Source organism: Ceraceosorus guamensis (assembly GCF_003144195.1).
Source record: "Ceraceosorus guamensis strain MCA 4658 unplaced genomic scaffold IE81scaffold_41, whole genome shotgun sequence".
NCBI classification, from domain to species: Eukaryota; Fungi; Basidiomycota; class Exobasidiomycetes; order Ceraceosorales; family Ceraceosoraceae; genus Ceraceosorus; species Ceraceosorus guamensis.
The window spans coordinates 172,906-199,963 of record NW_020290036.1 but is presented as its reverse complement, the minus strand read 5'-3'; the positions used below and the strand labels follow the sequence as shown (position 1 = coordinate 199,963).

General features: G+C 55.9%; 9 protein-coding genes across 9 annotated transcripts; 3 read left to right on the top strand and 6 right to left on the bottom strand.

The window, feature by feature from the left end:
* Positions 1-627: 627 nt before the first annotated feature.
* On the top strand, positions 628-1,869 carry IE81DRAFT_291639 (glycoside hydrolase; the record flags this gene model as incomplete). Its single annotated transcript, XM_025511914.1, has 2 exons — positions 628-924; positions 982-1,869. The coding sequence occupies 2 exons, from the start codon at positions 628-630 to the stop codon at positions 1,867-1,869; spliced, it is 1,185 nt and encodes a 394-aa protein (XP_025368742.1).
* Positions 1,870-2,208: 339 nt separating this feature from the next.
* On the top strand, positions 2,209-3,719 carry IE81DRAFT_348262 (hypothetical protein; the record flags this gene model as incomplete). The annotated part of the gene is made up of 2 exons (XM_025516239.1): positions 2,209-2,322; positions 2,388-3,719. The coding sequence occupies 2 exons, from the start codon at positions 2,209-2,211 to the stop codon at positions 3,717-3,719; spliced, it is 1,446 nt and encodes a 481-aa protein (XP_025368741.1).
* Positions 3,720-6,055: 2,336 nt separating this feature from the next.
* Positions 6,056-11,516, bottom strand: IE81DRAFT_330854 (hypothetical protein; the record flags this gene model as incomplete). Its single annotated transcript, XM_025515211.1, has 9 exons — positions 6,056-6,291; positions 6,466-6,715; positions 6,817-7,555; positions 7,592-7,626; positions 7,678-8,027; positions 8,084-8,136; positions 8,265-8,316; positions 8,576-11,118; positions 11,344-11,516. The coding sequence occupies 9 exons, from the start codon at positions 11,514-11,516 to the stop codon at positions 6,056-6,058; spliced, it is 4,431 nt and encodes a 1,476-aa protein (XP_025368740.1).
* Positions 11,517-15,465: 3,949 nt separating this feature from the next.
* IE81DRAFT_172338 (hypothetical protein) lies at positions 15,466-17,924 on the bottom strand. The gene is made up of 2 exons (XM_025510636.1): positions 16,737-17,924; positions 15,466-16,667 (listed from the first exon to the last, which is right to left on the bottom strand). The coding sequence occupies exons 1-2, from the start codon at positions 17,691-17,693 to the stop codon at positions 15,561-15,563; spliced, it is 2,064 nt and encodes a 687-aa protein (XP_025368739.1). The 5' UTR covers positions 17,694-17,924; the 3' UTR covers positions 15,466-15,560.
* A 1,629-nt stretch (positions 17,925-19,553) lies between these two features.
* On the bottom strand, positions 19,554-20,241 carry IE81DRAFT_172321 (hypothetical protein). The gene has a single exon (XM_025510635.1). It carries the CDS (start codon positions 20,067-20,069, stop codon positions 19,674-19,676), a length of 396 nt encoding a protein of 131 aa, XP_025368738.1. The 5' UTR covers positions 20,070-20,241; the 3' UTR covers positions 19,554-19,673.
* Positions 19,762-21,102, bottom strand: IE81DRAFT_172251 (hypothetical protein). Its single transcript, XM_025510634.1, has one exon. The coding sequence runs from the start codon at positions 20,808-20,810 to the stop codon at positions 20,091-20,093; it is 720 nt and encodes a 239-aa protein (XP_025368737.1). The 5' UTR covers positions 20,811-21,102; the 3' UTR covers positions 19,762-20,090.
* On the bottom strand, positions 21,103-23,722 carry IE81DRAFT_172250 (Poly(A) polymerase). The gene is made up of 7 exons (XM_025510633.1): positions 23,456-23,722; positions 23,238-23,366; positions 22,850-23,145; positions 22,681-22,770; positions 22,397-22,608; positions 21,752-22,328; positions 21,103-21,684 (listed from the first exon to the last, which is right to left on the bottom strand). Exons 1-7 carry the CDS (start codon positions 23,638-23,640, stop codon positions 21,395-21,397), a joined length of 1,779 nt encoding a protein of 592 aa, XP_025368736.1. The 5' UTR covers positions 23,641-23,722; the 3' UTR covers positions 21,103-21,394.
* A 1,092-nt stretch (positions 23,723-24,814) lies between these two features.
* IE81DRAFT_291671 (DUF1014-domain-containing protein) lies at positions 24,815-25,459 on the top strand (the record flags this gene model as incomplete). The annotated part of the gene is made up of 4 exons (XM_025511915.1): positions 24,815-24,937; positions 25,044-25,094; positions 25,199-25,275; positions 25,363-25,459. 4 exons carry the CDS (start codon positions 24,815-24,817, stop codon positions 25,457-25,459), a joined length of 348 nt encoding a protein of 115 aa, XP_025368735.1.
* IE81DRAFT_303469 (TspO/MBR-related protein) lies at positions 25,363-26,921 on the bottom strand. The gene is made up of 7 exons (XM_025512278.1): positions 26,649-26,921; positions 26,488-26,542; positions 26,259-26,395; positions 26,166-26,170; positions 26,048-26,076; positions 25,788-25,950; positions 25,363-25,709 (listed from the first exon to the last, which is right to left on the bottom strand). Exons 1-7 carry the CDS (start codon positions 26,784-26,786, stop codon positions 25,658-25,660), a joined length of 579 nt encoding a protein of 192 aa, XP_025368734.1. The 5' UTR covers positions 26,787-26,921; the 3' UTR covers positions 25,363-25,657.
* Positions 26,922-27,058: the final 137 nt, after the last annotated feature.

The following is a 27,058-nucleotide window of genomic DNA, read 5'->3' as shown; positions in this document are numbered from 1 at the left end:
GTGCCGTGCCGTGCTACCCCCCCCCCCCCCCCCCCCCCCCCCCCTGCCCTCCCCAATCGCTGTTACACCCGCTCCGTGTTGTACGCCGTGCGGTCCCACTTGTGCACGCTTCTCCTGACCGTATACTCGTAGGGCATGCTGTGCTGACCGCGCTTTGCTCTACGTTTGTCTCCTCCTCCATCACCATCACACTCGCTCGCACGCACGCACGCACGCACGCGCACACGCGCGCACACACACTCATTCTACCACACTCGACTTGCAGGACTACCACCTCCTCACAGATTCTCCAGTGCGCTCGGACACTCCGTCTACCCTCCATCCCAGTCACCTCGACACTCGTACCAGGATCCATACGCTTCTGTCGCCTCTCGTCAAACGGGCTCCTTCGACCTCGACAACCCTCGCAGCGCGCTCGGCAATCAGAGCAGAAGAAGCAGCTTCGACCACAACAATATGCCTGCGGGAGGAGCGAGCGCGGCCTTTGCCGCTGGCGGTGCGCCCGGCACGCCGTCGTTTGGAAGACTCGACAATGCAAGCTCTCAAGCTTTGTGGACCAATGCGGACGCGGGCGATTACGACGAGTCGGCTCTGCCGCGCTCACACTCTAGTCAGCGAGACCGCTGGATGAACAGGCAAGGAGACTATGGCGCTGGAGCTGGGGCCGGCGGCGGCGGCTACGCTTACGGCGAAAAGTCCAGCGCTGCTGCCAAGAGCAATCGCAAGTGGTGGTGGATTGGCGGAGGAGTGATCCTCCTCATTGCCGTCATTGCCGTCATTGCCGGTGTCGTCGTCAGCCGCAACAACTCAAAGTCGGGCGGCAACGGCGGTCTCGCCGGTGTCGTCAATGGCGACAAAAACGACCCCAGCAAGTTTACCAAGGATCCGCGATTCCACCAGTCGTTTTGGGGCATGTGCTACACCGTGAGTTCACGAGGTGCAGCACTAGTCCACGCATGCTAACGTGCTCATCCCCCTCAGCCGCTCGACTCTCAATATCCCGCGTGCGGCGACACGCTCGACTCGGTCATCGAAGACATTCAAATCTTTTCTCAGCTGACCAAACGCTTGAGATTATATGGCAGCGACTGCAACATTGCGGAATACGTGCTGCACGCCATCAACGTCACCAAGGTCGACATGACGGTCTGGCTGACCGCTTGGCTGCCTCAGCCTGCCGATGACCCGGATGGCAGCACTTATCAGCGACAAGTCAAGAATGTGCAAGACGCCATCCGAAAGTGGGGCGTGGATCACATCGAAGGCGTCGCGGTCGGCAACGAGTACCTGCTGAATGGCGGATCCGAAGCTTCTCTGATCCAGCACATGGCCGACATGCGGACGGCGCTAGCGGGCATGAATCTGTCCAAGACTGTACCCGTCGGCACCGGTGATGCGGGCAGCAAGATCACAGAGACGCTTGCTGCAGGCTCCGACTTTATCCAAGCCAACAACCACCCATGGTTCGGAGGTGTGCCCGTCGAACAATCCGGAGGCTGGGTGTGGGACTACACGGCCAATAACGAGCCCGCAACTGCCAAGCAAGCGCCCAACAATCCCAAACTGTACGTTGCCGAAGTTGGCTGGCCCAGCGGTGCGAATGAGACGAGGTTCATGACGGAAGGAGCCGGTGGGGTGGCTGTGGCTGGCGTGCCCAACGTTCAGATCCTGCTCGACACGTACGTCTGTCAGGCCAACACCAACCTGACCAATTCGGACGCCACATTTGATGGATACATGTGGTTCGAGGGTCTTGCTGAGCCTTGGAAGGACGCTCTGTACGGCGGCGTAGAGGCTTACTGGGGACTGTTCGACAAGAACAAGAAGCTGTTGGATGGCCTCACCATTCCGGACTGCACCAGTCCTTAATTCCCGGCTGCTCTCTCTCTCTCTCTCCTGCGCCCGCCCCTGACTTGACGTCATTGCGTGTGGCGCGACGCAACGCCATTCCTGTCCATACTGTATCCCTTCACCCGTCTCGCGCTGCTATCGTCTGGACAATGACATCGTTACTGCTGTAGTGGTGCTGCTCGAGGTGTGCATTTGCGTGTGCGCGCGCGCGCGCGCAAGTCGCGTGAATGTTGAACGTGTGCGCGCGCGCAACCAACGCGCGTCCACCCACTTTTGTTTCCTGCAAGCTCTCTCCACTTCCACTCACGACCTCGCCATGGCAGTGTAGCCTCGGGCACAGGCACACGCGCGGACGTGATGTGGTTCAGCCACACTCCACCTAGCGCTCACATCTCTAATCGACAGGGCCAGCAGACCCTCCACGCTCCACGTCGCATTGTCAAGACGACGACGACGACGACGTGCTATGAGGTGAGTGGCGCCCGCTTCGGCTTCGTGTGCGTGGAGCCGACGCATTGCTGATGATCGACTCTCAGGTCATTGGTGGCTCAAGCGAACTTCCGCCCTTGCCGACGCGTAACGCACCTGAGAGACGGGTGACGCCCGCAATCTTGCCAACCGAGCTCAGATCGCACATCTATGGGCTATACATCGACGCGCTTCAACGCAGCAGGCACGCCAACGTCACTGCCAATCTCTGGAGTCTATCGCTGGTGGAGCGAGCGGCGCTGACCCTCGTCGTGAGAGCGCTTCTGCACTGTCCGGTGCTAGGAGGGGCTAATCAAGTCAGAGCCTTTGCGCGATGCATCTCTCGTCATCCACACACCAAGCAACAGGCTCGAATCAGCACGAAAAGGCTGCTGGTACGAGGATTGCGTGCCAGAGCCAGGACGCACCTCTACGATGCTGGTGATGTGGCATCCGCATTATCACGGGACAGCGCTTTCGCACTCTTGGTCGCTTTGCCAATGCTGCTGCAGCTGGAGAGCTTGGCCATCGCCTTTCCTCCGCGTCTCCTCTGCCCCGCGAACAAAACCCACAAAGATGACTCGCGTTTCGATTCGGTCCGCGCGCGACTTCAGGAGCTGGTGTGCGAAGGCAGCACCTTTGGAAGAGATCCTCTGGGAACTCTATTCTGCCCGCGGTCCACGACGAGCGATCACAAGCAAGCATCTCATTGGCCTGCATTGACGCACCTGCAGCTTCACGGACCTCGGCTGCACCTCTCGCAAGAAGCGCTTCACAACATCGCACTCTTGCCCAAACTCGAACAGCTGTGTCTCAGCATCCCGCCTGGCCCAGGCTACCGCGCACGAATGCCAGATTTCCTCCAACCTCTGATGGCTTCCGCGTCATTGCGCCGGCTGCTGGTCATCAGCCACAACTTGGAGCGCTACGTCGGACACCGATCACGCGTGGAACCCATGCTCAGGCACCTCTTTCGACCCGCTCATCTTGTCGATGATGCGCGAGCCCTCACGATAACGCTGGTCACTGTCGACATGCCCAAGCAGCACGAAGACATGAACACCAGCCTCATTGCTTCGTGGTTGTTCGCAAGGGCGGAAGCAGGAGTCCACTGGCACTTTGGTAGATCGACAAGATTGCCGCCAGGCGTCGAGCGAGACTCTTCCTTTGCGACCATCGGGGCACAGCTGGCGAGAGCCTGCGAGGAAGTGGACGCTGCGTGGGGTGCAAAGACTTGCGTGGAGGAATGGACCGTCGAGGGCCAGCGGTCGCAGGACGTGTCCGAGATGGGAGCACAGCCTTTGCTTCGCGCAGATATCGCTCCTGACCTCGCTGCTCTGTTGCTGCAAGACGAAGACATGGGCAACGAGTGGAGCAGCGATTCGGAAACGAGCTATTGAAGATGCATCGAGCCACGTCGTGAGCATCTTGAGCAGTCGCGCAGATATTCTCATTTGCCGAACGTCTAGGTGATGAGGCTCACCAGCGCGCACTGCTACCAGCGTCAAATCATGGAGTCGGCGAGCACGCTTGTGTCCGCATTCCTCTCTGCTCTTGAAGAGCACAATGCCATTCGTGCTCGAAACGCAACCTGATGCGCGCGTCGAGGCGGTCTGCGGCTACAAGTGCATTTGGAATGCGCTCACCCACGCGGCCTCGGAGAGGAAGCGACAGTAATCGCCCACCCAACCGCGATGCTCATACGCCAATCGATATACAAGCGATTTCGCTAGACGAAGACATAGCACTTTCTCGCCGAAGATTGTTGACGTTGTATGATGATCCCACTCACCTTAGACATATCCTGCTGGGTTTAAATGTCAACAACATAGGGTGGGAATACAAGACAGCGATAGTGAAGCAACGGCGAACGCGAAATTTTCGTGCTTCCGAGCAGGGCATCTCGAATCTGCTCATCGAAGACGCAAAATCACACAAAATCTCGAGAAGTGCTTGCGACCGTAAAAGTTCCACGGTGTGCGGATGAAACGCCGAACGGTCCTCCACCTTCGAATTTCGAGGATCGTCAAAGAGCTCGCCCGTGTATACTCAGAGAGCGAAAGCTTTGAGCCTGGTTCATGACTGCAGCGTCGCTATTTGGGCTCATGTGGAGGGAAAGTAGGACGTGTGTCGTCGATATCTCGGGGCTGTGCAGCCGGAATTTCGCAAGACCAGGAGGTCTCATGACGTACAAGCTTCGCCTGTACCCCAAGAAGTTGACAAAGATACAAGGACTACCATGCCTCCCTTTTTGCATACTTTCTTTTTCTCTTGTGTAAATTTGACAGACTCTAGATGAGGAATCTTAGCCTGCCAAAGACGTTGGAAAGAAGAAGTGGTCGCAGAAGCGTTCGTTGTATCACCTTTGTGAGGGGATGGGCGGTGGGGGACTCCGTGCCACGACACCTGATCAGGCTTGGATTGCGGTCCCTTATTGGCGTCCTGCAAGATGCAATATTGGAAAGACCAACGTCTTGTGTGCAAGACCAAGGAACACTGCTTGCTGCACTCCGGTTCCCTTTCCCAAACTTGCTTTCCTTGGTGCCATCAAAAGAAGTGAGAGAGGTGAGAATTGTAGTTTGATATCTGCGCTCTTTGCCATCTACGTAAAAAGCTGAGCGCCGTGCAGTGTTCAGTCTACTTTGTAGATGAGGAATTGCCTGGACAATCATCCCTGCACTAGTCCTAGATCTTGAGGTTCTGGCACTGCCAACTACTGCAATGCAAAACGCAAGGCATCATTTGGTGGCCGAATAGCTTGTCTGTGCAGCCTGAGATTCCCTCCAGAATGCTGTGCCAATGAGCCGCTTCTAGCAGGAAATTTTCCAGCGCTATTCAGCTCAGCTGAATTGGCACTTGTAAAGAAGTGACCCCGCTCTGCCTCCAGATCAGTGCCTTATGTGCGCACGTCTTCAAATGCCTCTTAGACATTTGCCACTGCGCGCCAAGCACTCAAATGACTCCCAAACATCCACTACTGCGCGCCAAGCATCACTCTTACTCTCAGACAGAGACCCTTCTGTCTCTCCCTCATACTTTTGCTGCGCCTCACACACACCTTATGCATAGCAATGACTCTCCCTCACTGTTCATGCAGCCACAATGACTCACACGCGCCAAGCTTTGACTCTGACTCAGAGACGCTGTGCCAATGCAGTGACTCTGCCTCATCCTCCTTTCACTCTGCCTCTCAGACATTCTCTCACACATCCAAGAATGTCTCTCACACATACTTTATGCAGTCAGAATGTCTCTCAGACATTCATATGCGCGTCATGCATAAGAATGTCTCTCAGACATTCTTCTTCACATTTCACTCTGTCTCTCAGACATTTCACTCTGCTTCTCACACATTCTGTTACAGAACACACTCTGTCTCTCAGACAGACGAATGTCTCTCAGACATTCTTCTTCACCTTTCACTCTGTCTCTCAGACATTTCACTCTGCTTCTCACACATTCTGTTACAGAACACACTCTGTCTCTCAGACAGACCTGTAAGGTATATATAGAGGCCCCCCCAAGGCCTCTCCCACTTTGCAATACATCCTTTCCTCACCCAATCTTCCTTCCTCGACTGACCTCCTCACCTGACCTCAACACTGGCCTGATCACCCAGCTGTCTTCCATTCATTTCCTCCTTCTCCACAGCCTGCTGCCATTGAGTTCCGCCGCCTAACAACAGCTAGCCCTCTGCTCAATTGCACAAGGACCTTACTTGCGCCGGCGTACGTCTTCACTCGGAAGACGCGTCGTTACAAGAGACCTCTGAGCAGGTCATCCACTTGCTCGCTTTGCGGTACGTGAGTGGGCATGAGGTGAGCGCTTCTATGGCTTTGAGTGCTGGTACTGCACTGGGATGGACAGGTGTTGTTGCTTGGCCGGCCGTTGGCACGCAGTGCAGCATGTCATCTGGAAGCATCGCTTTGAGCGATTCCAGGACTTCGTGAGGCTCCTTCACATTGCTGTCGCCTTTGGGGGAGGTGAGCATCCAGGCATGAGTAGCATGAGTAGAAGCGAAGCGCGTCTGCGCCTACGGGCCTTGTGTGACCACGGATGCAATGTCCAAGGCAAGGTCCAACTGGATCTCGGACTCTTCCTTGACGCTCTACTGCAGTGCAAAGGGGTCAGCCAATGAGCGCTCACCAAGCGACGTCAATACCTTGACTCCATCAGCCAAGGGAGAAGCAAGGAGGCGCGCATCAGCAGTGTTGCTGAAGGCCTCTGCGCTGGGGCTCTCGAGGATGTTGACCAAAAATGCAGCAAAGTTCTGCTTCTCAATCTCTTCTGCAACCTCTTGCCGCCACTGGTGCATGAGGCGCGCATTGATCAAGTGGTATAGCTCATTCTGCGCCACCTTGACCGCCGCTGCAAGCTTGTAGCCAAGCATGGTGCCCTGACGGATTGAATCGTCCAGATGGGCAGGCTAGCTGCATCAAGAGCCTTCCTTGACTGCTTGACTTCTGCAGAGTCCAACATCAATTGCCAACCGCGGACCAAGACGGCACTGGGAAGATGGTAATCCTTGAGCAATGGGAGCTCAATGCAAGCGCAATTCTTGCTACCATTTGCAACAAGGCCTTGCACATCCACCCATGCTGTCATTGCGTGGTATGCCCAGAAGGCAGCGCTGCATGCATTGTGGCCCATAATGCTTTGCCTGTCCTCCAAGGTGATGTCAGGGCAGTTGAGCGCATTGGCAGCCAGACAACAAAAGGCATATGGGATGAGGTGCTCAACAATCCCACACTGGCATCCTGAGGCAGCAAGGTGGTAGGCAAAGCTTCCCAAGGTCATGTCGCAGAGGTGGTCAACTTGATGAGCAGTACTGGATCCAGAACCAGAATTCTCTTTGGTCATCCGACTCGAAGTGCGCCATTCTTCCATGGGAAAGACCTTTTCGTCCCTCTTTCGAGGGCACCAAAGAATGCTGCGCTGACCAACTTCAAGCGAGTCGAGGCTTGCTGGCAGAACAGAGGCGAGCTTGACACCAGGCGCAAAGGCATCCTGCAGAGAGGCCAGCGCCAAGAGGTTGAGGACCGGGCACATGAGCGGTTCTCTGGTGTTCCACACAAAGATGTTGCCCTTGTGTTTGCCATTGTTCATCCTCTTGCCTTTGAGGTGGTGGGATTTGACATTGGCCACTAGGTCAAGCTGCTTGTTCCTGCTCAAATTGGTAGAGATCTGTCGCACAAGCTCAATGTCCCTCCAGCGCAAGCCCTTGCACTTGTGCTGACTTGTGAGCAACTTGCCAGGTCAAGACGCAGGGTACGTGAAGAGCTTGAGCATGCCTGTGAAGGCATATTGCTGTACAAGCAATGACCAGTTGTACGCTCAGCTGTATGCTGCAAAGAGCACAGCGCGCAGGTCTGCAGAAGTTGCCACAGGTTTGCTGCAGGTGGCAGTGGACAGGTGAAGCTCATTGGTGAGGTTGGTGGTGATGTGCAGCGTGAGCTGAGTCACTTGGGCCGCATCGAGGCTGATGATGCGAGTCAGACGCCTAAGTGCAGCAACCGTGGCACAGAGGTGGTGCGAGACGGTGCTGACAGCAACAGGTGGGAGTGCGTCCGGTGCTGAGCCTTGCGCTGTACCAAGAGGACCGGGAACGCCAACAGCTCGGCTTGCGTACCAGTGAGCATACGTCTTGAAGCGGCTGAGGACGATGGGTGGGGCAGGAGGGTCGGAGTCGCGTTTCTCGAAGTGTAGCTCTGCATTGGCAGTTGCCAAGTCATCACTCAAGAACTCTTTGAACTTGTCAACGCACTTAGCGTGCAGTCTTTTAGTTCTGGAGACCAGATTGAGCGGAGTAGTTCGGTGCTGCAGCGCAGTGTCCTAGGCAGCTGTCAACCACATAATTCTGAATTGCCTTTCTTCACAGGCCACAACAGCATCGTCTTAGGACCTCACAGCCACCGGTCTGCTACCCAACAGTAATGCGCGCTTACTTGTGGCAGCAGCATACATCTTCATACAAAGGATGCGCTGCTACACGATACCCTGGAGATGCAAAGGGAGTATACACAGCAGGATTTTATGAAGTGCTGGCACCAAAACGAGCCTACTGGTCAGAAACTTGGCCATGTGTTGGTCCAGATGGTCTGTTCAGGTTGCTGCGCCAGTGTATTGCTCTTTACATATCCGCATGGATTGCCACGTTCGAAGCTGCCACAACCGCTGCATAAGCGGGACGCGATAGGGGAGGAGGGGAACGGCTGGTGAGGAAGGGCAAATACCTTCCCTTAGCAGCGTGATGGACCAGCTTTGTTGGTCTTGTCTGCAAGCGCAGTCGTCTTCCCCTCAGTCAAAGCGACCTTCTTGGCTTGCTTCGGAGTCAAGCCCTCTTTGGCCTTTGTTGGGCGCTTCCTTGCACTTAATACAAACTTTAGCATCTCAACCCTGCCGTCCCATCGCAACGCCAACTTGTCTTTTGCTCCGACAAGAGGGCCATTGTGCAAGTCGATCACGTGGTTGACGAGGTCGAGGTAGCTCCCTACCTGCTTGCGACAGGTAGGGAAGGGGCAGCGCTGCTTCTTCTGCTGGGGCTGTGCAGCGTTCTGCCCACTACACCCTTCACCGCCAGCCTTCTCCCCAGAGTCCATGTACTTGGCCATGTGGACGGTCTGGCAGTGCTCAACGAGGTTGGGAATTTTTGCAAAGGTCTTTAGCTCAGAGGCTGGTCGGCCGGCAACGCAAAAGGGGCACATGCCGGCTTTTGGCACATGACTTGATGCACCTGGTAGCGGAATGGGCACACCGGCCAGGAATTCAGCCTTGTGCTGTGTCCAATGGTTTGCCCACGCTGCTGCACCAATGAATCGCTCTTTGCAAAGCTCGCACGAGTGGGTCCAGTCAGGGAGCATCTGGACCAGTTTGGGTGCCTTTTCCTTGTGAGCCTGGACCAAGCCTGGAGAAGCAAGCAGGAGGTCATGCGCTGACTCAAGATGAGCAGTCAGGTCTGTTGTCAAGGTGACCGGTGCTTTGCAGATGCGGCATTGGCCGCTTTTGGGCGCGGTGCCATGACTCTTGGCCAGGTGCCACGCAAGAGAGGCTACGTCTCGCCTGGAAAATTTTTTGCAGATCTTCTTGTGGCTGAAGGACAGCAAAGAAAAGGGGCAAACCTGCAAAGTCTGCATCTTGACAAGCGCAGGTGGCTGCGCTGGCGGCGGCGCCTCATCAACGACCTCGCCCTCGAGCATACAAGGCATCGTCATTGAGAGAACGGCGTTGGCCAGCTTGTCGGAGGGAACGCCGTTGGCGGCCTTCAACACCGACACCAGGTTGTCGAAGCCCTTAAGCGTGGCGGCGTAGCGCGTGCGAGGCAAGCATGGCGGCGGAGGAGTAGAGAGCTCGTCACCGTCGTTGTTGTTGTTGTCGTTGTCGTCACCGTCACCGTTGTCGTTGTCGCAGTAAAGGTCGACGTCGATTTCGTCATTCTCGTCGTCGGCCGCACCGCCGTCTCTCCCCGCAATGAGCAGCGGATCGTCGAGGGGCATGTCACCCAAAGAAGACAAGACATCCACGCCATCCACCCTTTCCAGCAGCTGCGCATCCGCCGTCAGGGCAAATGTCGCGTCCAGATTTTCTAGTGCTTCGCCACTGAGCGCTGCAAGATCCTGCTTCTTGATCAAAGCCTGGATCTCCTTGTGCCACATCTGCTTAAGACGCTTGTGCACGGTGGAATTCAAAGCACTGTGGGCAGCCTTGATCTCTTTCCACTGCGGCAGCCCGGCTCGCTGCGCTTGCCTGAAGCTCATTTCGCCAAGCTCGTTTCTGGCGGTCTGTTGAGCCTTCTCGATGTCTGCCCGGAGCTTTTGGACCTCTTCGGATTCGAGCACGGCGCGCCTGCCGGCCGCGAACACTGCACAGGGCAAGCGGTGCGTACTGACAAGTGGCAGCTGCAGGGCCTCTCTGCGCTCTTGACCGTACACAACCAGACCTTGTATGTCCAGACAGGACGTCATGGACAGATAGCACCTGTAGGCAACACCGGCAGCAGCGTGGCCCATGACAGAGTTGCAATCTTCCACCGTGACGTCTGGCATGTTGAGGGCATTGGCAGCTAGGCAACAAAAGGCGTAGGTTGTCAAGTGGTCGACAATCCCAGCCAATTGACCAACTGACGCGAGACAATTCGCGAGGGAGCCGTAGGAGAAGTCGCAGAAGTGACCGGCTGGCTTCGTTCCGTCCGCGTCGCAACGCCACTCAGGCACCCGGAACACCTTTAGGGCAAGAGCGTCTTTGGCAAAGGGGACCTTGTGATCGCCAAGGACGAGGTGATTGGTGCGGGGGGCAAGGATCTGCTCGACACCGCAGGAGGGGAGAAGGACGCCCTGAAGATGGGCCAGGACAAGCAAGTTGACAATTGGACACATCAAGAGGTCTTGTGTGTCCAGGACAAAGACCTGGCCTTTGTAAAGGCTCTTGTCCAAGGTCTTGCCCTTCAAATTGCAAAATTCCAGCTTGGCAAGGAGTTTGACAACTTTTGTGCCATCTTGCTCCACAACTCTCTGGATGAGATTGACGTTGCGCCACCTCATGCCTTTGTCGTTGTGCTGCGAAAGCAGCAGCTTGCCAGGCCTCGACGCCGAGTACGTCATGACCTTCAGCACACCAGTAAAGGCGTACCGGTGGCAAACCATTGGCCATCCGCACGCGCAGTTGTAAGCAGCCAGAAGAACCGCACGCAAGTCGATGGTGGTTGCGACCGGTTTGGTTCTTGAGTCTGTTCGGAGGTGGAGCTCCTCGGCGAGATCCGTGCGGATATAGGTGCTGAGCTGGCCAACCTCCGCAGTCGACAGACTGGTTGTACCTGTCAAACGTTCCAAGGCGGAGTGCAGCAACGCAACCAAGGAGGTGACAGTGCTGACTCGCACCGTTGAAATTGACACCAAAGCAGCGTCCGGAGCGCCGTTGAGGCCCAGAATCCCGATTGCACGGGACGCGTATCAGTGGGCAAGTGATTTGAAGGTAGCAAGAGAGACTGGCGTAGCTTTCCCGCCGGTCGTAGAGCGTGGATGGAGGTACTGCTCCACATCCTTGATGGAAACCGCTTTGAGGTACTCCTTCAAGGATTGTAGGGCCCTTGCATGCGTAGCTTTGGTTCTCGGAACTAGCTGCTTGACCAGCCACTGCCCTTGCAGCTCCTTTTCTTGCTGAGCTAGCAACTGGGCATTGTTGGCAAAGTTGATAGTGGTCATGACTGGCTTGGCTCTGGAATCTGTGCAAAACAAGCTCAGAGGCACAATTGCTGCAAATGAATGCGCTCAGTTGGGCAACCTCAGAGATTGAGATACTGTCTATTCCTGTCAGCTGATGCAACGCTTTTTGAGGAGAGCATCTTTGGCAATATGAAGCTTGTGATACCCTAGGGTGAGGTGTTTAGTGCTAGGGGGAAGGATTTGCTTGGTGCCACAGGATGGGAGAAAGATGCTTTGAAGTTGACCAGAACAGACAAGTTGACAAGTGGGCAATTCAGGAGATCTTGTGCATCAAGGACAAAACTTGTCCTTTGTAGAGGCTTCTTGTCCAAAGTCCTGCCCTTCAGATTGTGAAGCTCTAGCTTGGCAAAGAGGTTCATAGCCTTTGCACCACCTCCCTCAACAGTCCTTGCAATTTCTCATGGCGCCAATACTAAGACCCCCAATGCTGTTCTAAAAGAGAACCTCCAGGCCCTGCAGCCACATTGTCATCACTCTTGATGAAGCAGTGAGCGCAAATTCAGCCACGCCAACGAGGAGTTGTGAGTAGCCACTAACACGTACCCATGGTTCCCACAGGTGATGACAATTCTTCTTTGGAGCTTACTACCAAATCAAACTCAGAGGCGCCGTGTAAAGAAGCGACGCTGTCCTGTACCTAAATCCATGCCTTATGCTCCGCGCGCGCCACACTCTGACTCATGCGCATCCCCCACTGCGCGCCGAGCACCACTTTGTCTCTCAGACATTCCACTCTGCCTCTCAGACATTCTACAATGTCTCTCACACATTCAAGAATGTCTCTCACACATAGTTCATGCAGTCAGAATGTCTCTCAGACATTCATATGCACCTTGCGCATAAGAATGTCTCTCAGACATTCTTCTCCATCTCAGAGACATTTCACTCTGCCTCAGAGACATTTCACTCTACTTCTCACACATTCTGTTACACAGCACACTCTGTCTCTCAGACAGACCTGTAAGGTATATATAGAGGCCCCCCAAGGCCTCTCCCACTTTGCAATACAACTTTCCCTCACCCAATCTTCCTGCCCACTTCCTCGACTGACCTCCACATCTGACCGCCGCCCAACACTGGCCTGATCACCCAGCTGTCTCCCACTCACCTCCTTCATTCCCCACAGCCTACCGCTGTTGAGTTCTGCTGCCTAACAACAGCTAGCCCTCTGCTCAATTGCACAAGGACCTTACTTGCGCCAGCGTACATCTTCACTCGGAGGACACGTCGTTACACGCCGTCTCTGATGAGGTGTGCTAAAGGCTGCATGGAGTCCTATGGCATGGTATTGCTGGCATTTGTGACATGTTTGAGCATGCTCTTGACAGTGTCCTTAGATTTGAGCGCTCCACAATGTGCAAAAAGGGGGCAGCCTGTGTTCATCGAGAGTCATGACACCCACAGAGGAGCACAATGTCCTTGCCTTCGGCCCCATCCCCAAGGTGTACATATGCTGTCCCAGAAGATACTGCATCCAGATTGTCTATAGCGTGTTTACCAAAGGCTGAACGTCGGTGCCTGACCAGAACTTGGATCTCTTGATGTCAGATCATTTGAGACGTTTGCAGAGCATTTGATGAAGGTGATGGGCAGGTTTGGCTTGTTTCTGCTTGGATAGCGAGGCTTGCTGGCTTTTTAGAGGGTTGTACTTCTATAATCAGTGAATTGCAGACATTTAAAAATATCTCACAGACATTGCTGATGCCTCACAGCTGCCACAGAATGACCCGCAGATAGACCTTGGCACAAGATATGTGCCCCTCCAATGTCTCAGACATTTACAGTGCCTCTCTCCCATTCTACACTGCCTCCCACACCACTCCATTGTGCATTCCATGCACAGGAGTGTCTCTCAGACATCTCTGACTGCAGCCCAAGGACTCACACACAATGTCAAAGCACCAGAGTCATTGTGATCAACATGCTGTCTCCTCAGCACTCTGCTGTACAACTAACAAAGTTCTCTTGGGCATTCTGTGAGGCACATTGAAGGCTTTTCTGGCCTCCTTCCCCTTTGCATGTTATTCGAACCTTTCCCTCATCTTAGGGAGGCCACCTCTGGTTTTGATCAATAGCCTGATCAACGGTCAAGCATGCAACGGCCATGATGGTCAAGTAATATGATGCCCATCAAACCCAGCTGATGCCCTGCTGCTTTGTGCTTTGGAGCGCAGTGACTCCACCTGTGTAGAGGCACCCCATCCTCTAATGCCCAGTAAGGGTAGCCATGCAGAGACCGCGGCAGCGCTTACACTCATCACATTTCAGCACTGGCAAGAACAAAGCCTGTTAAGAGGCAGCCAACACACTGGCACGGGTGACCTCAAAGAAGCTCTGCACCTCACGTTTGCATTGCCACAAGATGTGCGACTGGTAACATGGCACAAAGCGAGTATATATACTTGTGACCTTGAGGCTTAAATATCTACGGCCATACCACGGGCACCGTACAGGATCCCGTTCGATCTCCTAAGTCAAGTGCAGCGAGCGAAGCGAGCCGCACGGGACGTCTGCTTGGTGCGGGGAGCAATGCAAGCTGCACAGGATGGTGGGTGTGAGGACCGTAGGGTCTGCAGGCAAACTTGTGCGCCCAGTCTTGGCGCAAGCAAGCTGCACAAGACTCACAATTGTGTGCCTAAACCTGTGAAGGTACATCTTGAACGCACATGCACATCATATACATCTCACATCTTTTCCTTGGTATCTACGGCCACACCACAGGAAAAGTGCCTGGTCCCGTCTGATCCCAGAAGCGGAAACCCTGTAGGGTCTAGTCAGTATTGCGGTGGGGGACCACGCGAGAATCCTAGATGCCGTAGGTTTTTTGCTTTGTTTTGCATCTTGCTGGGGTCGAAACCTGTCCAGGGCCCCTGCGTAACCAGCAGGTAAAAGCCACCAAGTAACTGCCTCTATTCCGACTTACTTCGTAGGCCGGTACAGCGACGTCAACATGCCTGCTTCTGGAATGTTGGTAGGTTGTGAGTGAGGACATACAATTCTAAATTGTCGATATGTCGTCGACACATTGTGAGAAGGAAGAATTGCTGCGACTGAACCGATGCTGGTCTGTAACGATCCATTCGCCAAGCATAGTTGATGAGTGGACAGCATGCCACGCCATATTCCGTGGCTCGGATTGCGTGACGCGATGCTTTGGAGGCCTTCCTGTAGTGATGAGGAAATGCGTCGCGCATGCCCGCTTCCATCCCGGAGTGCTGAGCGATGTGTTGTGCCGACAATTGCCAACGGATTGACGCGCCTGCAGCTCGATAGCCCAGCATCGCCGGTGCGCCCTTAAGCACGTACCTACCGCTTTCTCAAGCCTCTGTCGAGCCGGGAAGCCCCAGAGACAAAATTAGGCGGTTTTAAACAGCTGATGACTTCCCCCCCCCCCCACGCAAGACCCATTCATGTTCTGCTCTCCTTGCCCACTAAAGTCAGACTCGGTTGCGCATCGACGCGCCCGCTGTTCGGACTATTGGCACCCACGACGTGCCAGTCCACCTAGCACATATGATCAATGACGCATTTCATTTCCTTGGAATTTTCTTGACTGACACTTGGTGACATCTCGGCCACTCAACTCGGAGTCTAGAACGGCATGTCCTCACAAGGATCACCGTTTCAAGTCCCCAAATTTCGAGGCGCTTGGAGCTTAGGAATCGTGAGTTGTGATAAGGTGCGATACAGTGTCCGTAGCGGCGGCATTACTTGGCGGAAAGGGAGAGGCTTGAGGGCATCAGCGCGTCGGATCGCAGTGGACAAGGACCAAGTCGCTGCTTGAAAGACGATAGGCGGATGATGGGGAAAAAGGCGCACGTGCGGAGATGCCATGGTCGAACCACACGCAGCGCGCGCTTCTATGGCAGGTCTTCGAGACTAGAGGAATCAACGGACGCGCTGACGGGCGAAAGTCTACCTTGCCAAAGGATTCGCTAATTTTGTAGAAAAGTCGAGAAAGTCGTGACGGCGAGTGCTATGTACAGACGGTGACTGTGACTTTAGCGACTGTGAGTCCAGCCCTCACTGCTTGCGAGAAATGTCGGCCGACAGATTCATCGCGTCAGTGCGTCTGGACAAGACGCTAAAGTCGGAGCTGAGACGAGGGTGAGCGGGCGTCGCCGAGCCGCTGGCACCGATGCGAGGCGAGTGCAAATCGAGTCCTTGACCGCTTCCAAGGCCCAGTCCGATTGCGTGCGCATCAGCATCCGTCTCGGCGGACGCTTTGACGGCTCCATTGAAATCGAGCAATTGCCCGGGGGTATGGTTAAGAATATCAGAATACGAAAAGAAACTCAGGCGCTTGGTAGTCGATGATGGCACTGGTGGTGTGCTGACGTCTGGCAAAGCGCCAGGCATTCCAGGAGCACCGCTGATCGACTTGCTGCGCTCCATGGCAGGCGAACCAAAGCGCGGCGAAGCGCTGACGCCTCGTACGTAGGGCGAGGCGGATGTAGACTTGCCGAGAGCATTGGCGAACGCTCCAAGGCTTCCATCTGCAGTCGCAACGTCTGAGCTGGCAATCACCGCGCCATCCATGCTGAGACTGCTGGTTGGAAGCACTTCGCTGGCGGACGGCGCCGGCAGATTTGGAAGCGGGGCAAGCGTCGAGGCTGGCGAAGAGGTGCGGAACGGGTCGGGCATGGACACGCCGGGAAGAGGCGAAGCTCCACCGGCGCCGGCCACAGACAGGCTGGATGCTGCAGCGGGAGGAGACGGCAATGCATTACCTCTGGAAGTCGAGCGGACCTGCGACGTGCCAAACAGAGTGGAGCCCAGGGGGGGTAGCGGAGAGGTTGTGCCGCTCTCCAAAACTTGCTGCATTCCAGCACTTGCCGCATTGCTGAAGGGGCCAGCACTTGAAGAGCTACTGGCATCCGAGAGCGGTCTTCTATGGCGACGAGAAATTACTGGAGATGCGTTGGCACTGGGTGCACCAGCACTACTTGCCGGATGGCTCATGCCGTCCAGACCAAATCGCTCCGCGAGCTGTGCGGCCAAAGTTCCAGGAGGTCCAACGTCGTTTCCGGCGGAGGCACCCCCAAGAGGTGACTGAGTATGCGCTGAGAGAGCCTGTGTTGAAAGCGCAGTAGGTGCGGGTGCGGACTGCGGCGCCACGATTTCGATACTCTACGTCGTAACGGGAATGAGATTGTGAGCCAAGAGCCGCGCTTTTCGAGCATCTTCGATGATACTCACATCACCTTCGCGAATGGCTTCCACAGCGTCATCGAGCACAGGAGGGATAGCCACCTCGATGGCCTCTGCCTTGGTAAAGGAGTGGTTTGCATCGCGGTGTTCGATATCTCTCTCAAAGATGCTTTCTTCTTGGGCATGAGCATGTCTACCAGAAGCGATGCGCTGAGGGTCTGAGCCTTGAAGCGTTGCAGAGCCCATGCCAAGTCGAGCTGGACTTTTCGACGGAGAGGTGGGTCGGGTCGTGGGCATGCTACGCAACGCAAACACTGGCTGGCTGATCTCTTCGGCTGGCGATTGCGCGGGTGGATGCGTGAAAAGCGTAGACAAGGTGGTCGCCTCGCGAGGATCAGCGGGTAGACCATGAGCAGATGGTAAAGTTCCTAGGCTGAGACCAGCCGCACTCGAAGAGGTGGAGATGGCAGACACTGGTGAGGCCGGAGCTCCGATCACATTACCAGTGCTGTTGCCGCGGAGGAGCGGTGCCCGAATGGGTTGGCGATTGTTTGTCGGAGCTCGCGTAGTCCGAGAGGTCTCGAGCGATGGCTGTGCGACCGCTGATCCAACCCCGAATGGTACAGGCACTCCAGACGTGCTGAGCACTGGCAGCTCCTTGAGCGTGCCATGAGGTCCAGTGCCGTGAGGCAATGCAGGTCGCTGAAGCGGGCTACTAGGTCCGGGACTGTTTGGCCCAGGCGACGTGGCGCCCGTGCCATCCGACAGCGCTTCGAGCTCAGCTGTGTCAGGGTTGCTGAACACCTCCTCGCCCTCATTATCGTCATCTCCGTCTGCGCCATCCCCATGAGCAGATCTTGGCGAGGTCGACAATTGCTGGGCATGAGCAGCGGCGTGGGCAGCAGAGGCGAGTGCGACTGCCTGAGCGTGTGCATGGCTATGAGCAGCAGCGACCTGAGGACTGAGTGGGGCTCGGCCTCGAGCTGGTGGAGGGGAAGAGCTCATCTTGAGAGCAAGGTGCAAAGCTACCAGCGAAGGCGTTGGAACGTCTGCTGAATTGTCTCGAGAGGCGCAGCGCTCCGACTGCAGTGGAGTATAGCGAAGCGCAGCACGGATGCGCTGAACGCACTGCCTTGAACGACTCGACAGAGTGCGTGCTCCCAACGTACGACAGTGAAGCGCGATCGAAGAGGAGACGAGAGCGATCAGTGAATGGTAATGGCGAGAATGTCCTGCTCGAGATCTGGAGGGGTGATGCGGCGCAAACGGTGAACAGTGGGGTGATGGTTTGATGCTAACGAGGCGTTCAATGGATCAGGGGTGAATGCCAACGTGAATGAAGATCAGCGGCAAGCAGCGTGTGCACTCACAACCCGTGACTATTCTCACCAGCAGCGATACTCACACTCAGACTGTGCGCTTCTCTGCATGTACTTTTGCCTCCGCGCAGTGCCAAGTGGGGGTGCCTGTCTGGCTCGTTCGGCTGCGATGAATCGCGAATTCAAATCACGGTTCGCAATCACAATTTCGACAATCGTGAAGAGTCAATGGCGCGCCTCGCTACACGCCGGCCCGAGTTCAAATATCTGCGTGTGATGCTTGCGCCTTATTGATGATTCGCAATGCTTGCCTGGCGCGGTGCTGCTGCTGGTGTGCGCCGGCTGCGCGTCCTGCAGATGTGTGATGCTCCTGTCTCTTAGGGTGCACGCACACACGCATCAGCTTGCATGCAGTCATGCGGGGGGCCATATATGAGCCCGTCAGCGCGCTGTGGACACCAAAACTGAATCTGCATACATGCATGCATGCAGCAGCCGTGCAGCAGCACTTTTCAGCACGGCGAGACATCCAGCATGAGCGCCTGTATATGTATAGACATTCGAAATTTGAATCACATCACGCGGTTCTGGAACGAAACTGAAACCCTTCATAGGGCAGCCTTCAATCACCCTGCTGCTGGCTCCATGCACTTGTAGTCAATGCACCGATTGTGCTGCATGTGTGGAGCTCTCCTAGCTGACTGTGCCGAAATCGGTGCCCATGACCGCCTCGCCCTGATCCTCGATCCCAACTTCACGCTTCACATCATGCATGGTGAGTTTTCGAACAGGGCGCAGAGGAGTCCACACTGGGTCAGGGCGTCAAATTGAGATGAAATGAAACCTTGAATGGAATCGACACATATCACACGCAGCAGTCTCAAAGCACGCTCCCAAAAGCAAGCACTTCTTGCATGTGAATCTCGCGTCGTTTGCTCTGCGTGGTGTAGTACACTGCTGCGATGCTCCAGCATGCAGCATGCTTGCGCGACGCACCTCACTTCCGTTTGCGGTACCGAGCGAAACCTAGACATCGACGTTGCGTGTGTGTGTATATAATAAGCATGCGAGCAACCCCGCGGTCAGGGGGACGGGATCAAATCGAGTGTGGGCGGTCTCATCGTGGGCTGATGAAGCTGCGGTTCCCTGTCGTGTGCAACCATTCTTAGCCTGATGACGAGATGCGCAGCTACCTTGCGTGGTCTCAGGCACCTCGAATTCTGGACGCCGCGGTCCAAAGCTTGCAGCGCGATCATACTCACACTGTACACATATAATGCTTTGCGTACACGCATCCTCGTTTGAAGCACGTCTTACACTGTGCTGAGGGAAGGGTGATCCTCAGCGCACAGCATGGGCAGGCATGCTGTGCTGAGCGGCGGGCTGTGCACGCTCTGTTGCACGGCAGCGAGACTTCTCTGCACATTCCCGGACTGAAGTTGAATGAAATGGGCAAGCCGTCGTGAGGGCCGCTACAGCCCAGATCCACGAGCCGATCAAATTGGTCGGCTCACAGCACCGAATCTGGAGCGGAGGCATCTTTCCGTTGTTGACCCAACGCGTCATCACGCTCGGCGACTTGCAAGCCACTCTCACGAGACCCCGCTTTGAGCGTTCGCGTCGGCAGCCACGCAGCAGCTAGGCAAGGAGCGTGCAGCAGCTACAGCTAGGGTACAGTACTGTATGTACACAAAGGCTTGCCTCGGGGAGGTCCGATCGAGCGAGTGACACTGCGATCACAACTCTGCCTTGCTGGTTGAGGGACCAAGAGACAGACAGCAAAAGCTAACGAGCACAGGAGCATCGTCTCGTGTGCCAAGTACAGCACGCAGACCCGCCTTTTGTTTCGGTTACCACGAACCCCATGGTTGCCCTTCCCGCCAGGAGGCGACTGAAGAGCTGACTCGTGACTTGGTGCGCGTGAAATGGAGGGCATCTGAGATGCGGCACGGCGATCTGCAAGAAGAGAAACAAAGCTCAGAAGCAAGGAGCTCAAAGCGGCAGACCAGTTGCGTGTCTTCGCCCCCTTCCGAATCGATCGATGCTCGCGTTGCGCTCTCATGCGAGGTCCATGCGCGCTCAATCAAGCGACAGCACATGCATGCATCATCCACGCTTTGCCCGCCGGGCTTCCCTTGTAGGGAGAGGCGTTGGATCCGATGAACGCGGGGTGCGTTGCGTGCACCCCTCTTTTCTGTGCGTGCTGACCGACGGACGGGTCAGCCACACCTGTGTAAAAAGGTATAGCCGCGCAACACAAGGCGATCGCGTGACCAAACGTCACCATGCTGGATCCCGCCGGTGTTCTGCCGTTCGCCCTAATCTGAGTCAGAAGTGTGGAGAATTGTGAGTGAGAAGTGCAGCCGCGACAGGACCGGTGCGGAGACGCAAGGCGGGCCATCAAGAAGTGCTGCTGCCGTGAGAACACGCTTCTGGCGGCTGGAGCGCAAAGCGACGCTACAGTCGGGACTCCCGCGCGGCTTGCTTGCGACGGGAGCTCAAACAAGCACCCGAGGTTCCATGTGGTTGCTCCACTCGTGAGCGGCTTGCGCGGATCTGTTGAAGCATTCCCGTCACAAGCTGGGCGCTTGTGGGCGCTGGGGGCTGCGTCTGCGAACGTGGAAAGTGCCACACAGGCCAGGATCACAGGAGAATGGATGACATTTGCATTTGGAGATGGCGACAAAGGATGAAAGGGGCTACACTTGCGGATGTGGAACAGAGAACCTGGCCAGGGCGCACGAGAAAATAAATGGACCGCGGATGAGGGTCGGGCTGAGGGCGTCGTCGCCCAAGGCGGCATTGCCCGCTTCCCCCATGACCAAACAAACGCGCGCGACTGGCGAGGATGAAGGAGCGAGACCGAAACGAGGCAACGATCCAATGCTCACGGACACGAGACTCGTCGCTCACCGCTTGTCAATACGATTGCGAGGGCGAACGCCGTTTCTTCTTGACGTCGGAAGCAGCGCGACGTCCTCACAAGAGCGTCGCAGCTCAAGCGCCAGCGTTTAGAGCCTTGTTGAGGGCTTGAAGTTCTGCAGCGGGAACGTCGGTCGCAGAGGTCTGCTGTGCATCTATGGAACTGTTCAAGGAACCTTCCTCGGTCGCACTGTGGGAAAGCAGGGACCAAATGTGATGCTCAGCTGGATGCGCGGTAACAACACGTACGTGTTGCCATCATGGACTTCTGCCCTTGACCGACCGTCGCTTCTTGGTTGGGGCGTCTGCGTTTGGCGCCTCGGCAGAGCCTTCCCTCGCGCGAGTCTTGTTCTGTGACGACCGACAAAAAGTCAACGTTGAGTGCAACGCACGAGTCAGGGCGCGCCGAGAAGAGAAGAACGACAAGTGAGTGCAGCTGGCCGGGCAAAAGTCGCGCTGAGCTTTTCAAGACGCACCTTGTTCCCTTTGCTCTTGGACGCTTTGGCTACAGGTTTTCCCTGTGCGCCAAAGACCGATGCGGGCAACTCGGAGCTTGGAGAGAACGACATGACAGCGATCAGCAACTACCAAATCTGTGTGAGAGGTGCAGCGAGGGCCCACGCACCTCTTGATATGCCGAACACTGATCCCCATACAAGACTCGTCGTACTGCTCCCACTGTTTGACTTTCGATGTGAATTCCGTTGTGGGCCATGAAATATCTAGTCTTTGCTTGACCCCACCGGTGGGCGGTGCTGTGACAAGTCGAGATCGGCCAGATGAGTCAAAATGCGAGGAGCAATGTAACGCAGGGAGACACACCTTTGTTGACCTGAAGACCGATGTAGAATGTTGTGGTCCAAATTGTCCTGCCCTGACCTTCAGCTTCCGCCTTCTTGGCCTCCTCGTCCTTCTTCTGCAGAGCCTCCCTGTCACCTCCGGCAGGAAGCTCTTCTTTTTTCGTTCGCTCCGCAACCTCTTTCGGAATATCTCCAGTGGCAACAAGTCGCACCTCGTCATCGTTGAGACACTGCGATACTTGGTTGAAGCCCTTGACGAAAGGATGTGCAAGCTGAAGCATCGTGACCTGCTCAAGCTTCATCACCAAGCCTCTGATCCTGCTTTCCACGGTACCTGCCCACTTGAGTTGCAGATCAGCTGAGCCGCTAGAGGCGATCACTTGCAGATAATTCCGGTACTGCGAAAAGTAGTCGTGATGCGCAAAAAGCTCGGTCCACGTACTCTGCTGCTCCATGATCCGCTGCGCCACTTCCGCCCCGCGCTTGAACTCGGCTGTGATGATTTTCTGAGTGGAAATGCTGATGTTGTGGGTCGCGCACATGGAGGGATAAGCAGGGGTGATGATAGGCATGCGATGCAGTCGGTCTGACGGATATAGCTTCCGAGGCAGAGGCACGGATGTGAGCTCGACTGCCGCGTCACTTTCTCTCGGGCACTTGCACGCACTTTGGGATTCCACACGCGCACTTGCAAAGGCCCATCCTCAATGTCTTTGAGGACCACGGGCTGCGGCCACTTCCACTGAGCCATGAGCATGTAGAAGCGACTGACAATGAGGCTTGCGGCGGCATTGGGGTAGAGCTGACATACGCGCGCGACGAGCATTGCCCATGCTACACCACCCGGAAAGCCCATGACGTTGGAATAGATGGCTCGACCTGCGGTGTTTGGCGGGCGGTATTCAGACCTATTCGAGCCTTGAGACGATATCAGACTAGCTGAAGACTTACGTTGTGCCCACAACTTGATGCAGCGCAACGCATCGCGGAACACTTGGACATTGGGAACGAGCCGCAGGATTTCATCCGTGACTCGTGAGCCTGCAGCATCCAACATTGGGTACGGCAGTCGTGAGCTCGCAAAGCGAAAGAGACGCTTGTGGGGTGTAAGTGAACTCACCACCCAAACTGCGGACATCGCGCTCGTCTAGATTTCTGAGAAGATTATCGTCCTGCAAAGACAAGCTGTCCTCAATCTTGGGAAGCGCAAGGCGACCAAACAAAAAGTCGATGGAGATGCCGGAAAACTTGCAGCCGATGATAGGGACAAAGGCTTCGGGCACAGGCGACACCTCCGTCACCTCTTCTCTAGCTCGCAGCATTTGCTCAAAGACGCCAAAGAAATCTTCTCTTTGTACGTGCTTTGGCACGACGCAAAGAGTGTCCACATCTGCTCCTGGGCCGTGCACACCGAGACTGATATTGGCATGGGACAAGGCGGCGGAGTAAGGGACCTTGCCGAGTGTTTGCGGAGGATCGCAACCCGCAATGTTCTTTCCTTTACGCACCGATAAGAGCCGAAAGCGAACACCTTGCCACCAGCAGCCTGAGCGGCGCTCTCGCTAAAACCCCGAGCAATGCTTGCACGGTACACGAAGTCCTTCACCATGCCTGAAATCTTGCCAAGAACGACTTCCCTGGCGACGGATCGCACAGTTGGAGGTGCGTGCCTGTCGTCAGCGATGTAGCAGAGCATCACCAAACACCCGTATCCTGAAGCACTTGCCTGAGCTTGCCTTCCTCTTTGCTCTCGTAACATCCCTGCTTATGCATTTCCTCGATCAACAGCCTCGTCATCTCGACCTCTTTTGGTGTCGGTCCAGCAGAGGAGACTGGCGGGGTGATTCCATACTGCTTAGTAGGGCCGTTGACCGCTGCGCTTGTGGCGCTACCGCCCGCAACAGGCATCATTGTTTTGGCAGGACCAAGGACTGGGCTAGAGAGGGGGTGAAGAGGGAACTAGGGCCGCAGAGCCAGTGACGAAGTGCAGTGCCTATATGTGTAGCGTTGCTTCCCTACACAGTGCTCTGCGGCAGGCCTCGATAGGCTGACCCCGTGGACAGCCTCTGCGCCTATCAAGCTGAAATCGTTCCGAGAAAGTCTATTGCCAGGAAAGTTCGCGCCGACAGCCTTGTTGATGATGGATCGTGATTGACCGGGTGATTGAGGGTTGTGGAAGTTGAGAGGTGCAAACAACACACGCCAGCCGCCCTTTGCGACGGACGCGCTCGCTTTCTTTGCGCTCAATCATCACGCAGGCGGTGCATGACATGCATGCACGCACGTCGCATGGATACTCGAGACTCGAGACGGCGCGCGGGCGATCGACCGCGTTGCTAAAGAGACCATCACGTGCGGGATTCGTTGGAAATCTGATTACCGCGCCACCCCCAGCAAAGCTCGAGGCTCGACGCTTCGTCCGAAGCTTCGTTGATTTGATTGTGCTCCATCTCAGTCAAGAATCAAGAATCACAATCGAGCATTCGCATCACCGCCGACCTCTCAGCCACACATCTCGCGCAAGCCATCGATCAGCCCAGCAACGCACGCTCAGGGTCCATCTCACGCTCAAATCTCGCGCATCATGCCACCCAAAGGTGAGTGGTGCGGTTCGGGGTCCTGCCATTGCGATTCCATGGACGCATCAATGACCAGCGACATGCCATCACCGTTGCAATCTCTTCAGGAGGAGGCGGAGGCAAGCTGAAAGGCGGTGCGGCCAAGAAGGCCGAAGCAGCAGCTAGCAAGGAATCGGACAAGGCAGCAGCGGCCGAAGCGGCCGAAGCAGCGACGTGGGAAAAAGGAGCAAAAGGCAAGGGCGCTTCCGAATCCAAAGCTGAAAAGGCGGCCGAAGCGGCGCGCAAAAAGGCAGAGAGGGAGAAATTGTTAGCTGAAGAAGAGGCCAGCTTGCCCAGCAAGCCCGTCAAGAAGGCGGGAGGTGGTGCGAAGAAGGATCAGCCAAAGAAGCCTTCTCAACCTCCTCCCGGCACTGGCTTAGATGAGGCCATCTCCAGCTTCAGCGCCTCAAACATTGACGATGCTCTCGAAGCGTGGGTGACGCGTATGCTGGAGACGATCCGAATGTATGCATGCTGATTGTATCGCTTCGTCGCTCGACAGCATGTCCCTCGCTACGGAGAGGACGGATAAGGCTGCAGTGGGCGCTAAAGCAGGCGCGATCGAGCGGCACCCCGAAAGGCGATTCAAGGTGCGTCTAATGCGGATGACAGCTGTACCTGCTCGCAAGAGTCAAGTGTTCCCAGTCGCGAGCAACGTCCTGAGCATCATCTACCTCCTCGCGCGGACACACACAGGCCGCTTTCGAGGCGTACAAGGAGCGCGAAATGCCAAGGATCAGACAAGAGGTGAGGGCGGATCGAGACAAGGCGGGTGCTGCTCAGCTCCAGAACCCGGAAAGAGCTGACATGCCATGCGTGCACGTGCCTCTCGCCCTGCTGCTCCACGTCAGCGTCCTGGCTTGCGCAAGAATCAGTACGAGAACGAGCTGCACGACGAGTTCAAGAAGCATCCCGACAATCCGTTCAAGTGAGTCCGCGCATGGTGCCAGTCGGCATCAAGTGTTTGCCACGAGTCTCACACGTCTCCCGCTACCCCCACTTTTCTGCGAAACAGTCAATTGCAGGTGTCTTACGATGCTACCCAAGAGGAAAAGGTCGAGGTGCTCGCCAAGCAAAGGGAGCTCAACGAGAAGCGTCTTGCTGGTGCTTAGAGATCATTGTCAGGTGCAGGTGACGGCTTTTCAAGTCCCAAAGAGTGGGCGCGTCTCGGTAGCTATTCATCCCTCTTGGAACGTGGACATTCCAGCGCGGCTCCACATGGCGCGCCCCGCTTCTAGCACAATACATCGCTATTCATGACTGCGAGCGCGCATGCCTTGCGCTGGTTGCCCATGCTCCCACAATCGGGCTTAGTCAGCCTTCTTCTTGAGATTGGCCCAGAGGTGCTTGCCAGAGTTGTTCCTGCCAGATCAACCATCAGTAAGCATGATGAGCAATGGTTGAGCGTCTACAGGTCTCGGGCCCAGTCGGGAAGCTCACCACCATAGAGAGCCGTTGAGATAGGAGGCGTAGGTGGTCCAAGCAAGATAAGGCGCGATGAACCAAGATGCTTCCTTGGACACCTCGGTCTGCAAGAGGTAGAACCAGTAGCCTACCGTTCCCGTCAGCGCCACGAGATCGGTGAATGCGGCTCCGAGGTATCCTAACGGGACAAGCCGAACAGCATGTCAGCGAGGTCGCGTTTGCAAGCGATGGTCGAGCCTGTAAAAGAGGTCGCAGGCTGCTGCATCACTGCTCACCTCCACCGAAGCAAAGAGGAGTCCATGCCCTGCAGCGCATGACACATGATCAGCGATTGAGGATTCTGAGAGCAGCGAGAGCCTGCCCTTGCTTTTGCTCGAGTTTGAGTGCACTCACTGGTTCTGCAGCAGCAAAGTGGCCAAAGAACGAGGGATCAGCAGGGCATGCTCTATCACGACCCTTCCATTCTGAAATTTCAAGACTACTCACGAGAGCCAATTGAAGATAGTACAGCTTGAGGCTCAGCAGAGCCTTGTCACGACCCAGTCCAGGCGGGGTACGGTCCAAAGCTTTGACCGAGAGGAAGGATGCCCATCCCATGGACGCATACAGCGCAGGCCAGACGACTATTGGAAGCGCATCAAAGGCGGGCATCAACAGGAGGAGCGAGACGGGATGGCGGCGGCGAGAACAGCAAGTCTTTGCGTCATCGACTCACCTCCAAAGGACCAGGCAGGAGGGTCGAGCGTTGGCTTCTTGAGGGATTGGTACCACTGTAGGGGCCCACAAGCGTACCAAGCGATCAGTAACATCCACAAAGCACGCGCATGTCGCGCAACACGCGCCATATGCCAAGCTTAGCGACGCTAGCTCACTCACAAAGCTACGAGGTCCATACTTGGAATGACGAGTCAACAATCCCGTGGCAAAGCTAGCAGCCAGGGGCAGTCCAACAGCAAAGACTGGTGACCTGGGAATATCGATCAGGATCGGCGGCAATGGGATTGTGGACGGCATCTCTGAAAGGTCTGCGCGGAATGCTGCTTGTGTGTAGGCGCGGTCTGTTGAGCACGACGTGCAAGGGCTGTGATCGTCAACCAAGATTGTGGTGGTGGTACGTGAAAGGGCTAAAGTTGGTGAGCCAAGTCCTTCGGCTCGCACTTCGATTTGTCGCGCATCACGAAATGCGGGGATGCGTTGGGCGGCGTCCACCAGCGCGCGGTGATTGGCATGCTGCTCATCATCGTGCAGCACGGCGCGTGCAGGCGCCCCGCCTTTTGGTTGAGCTG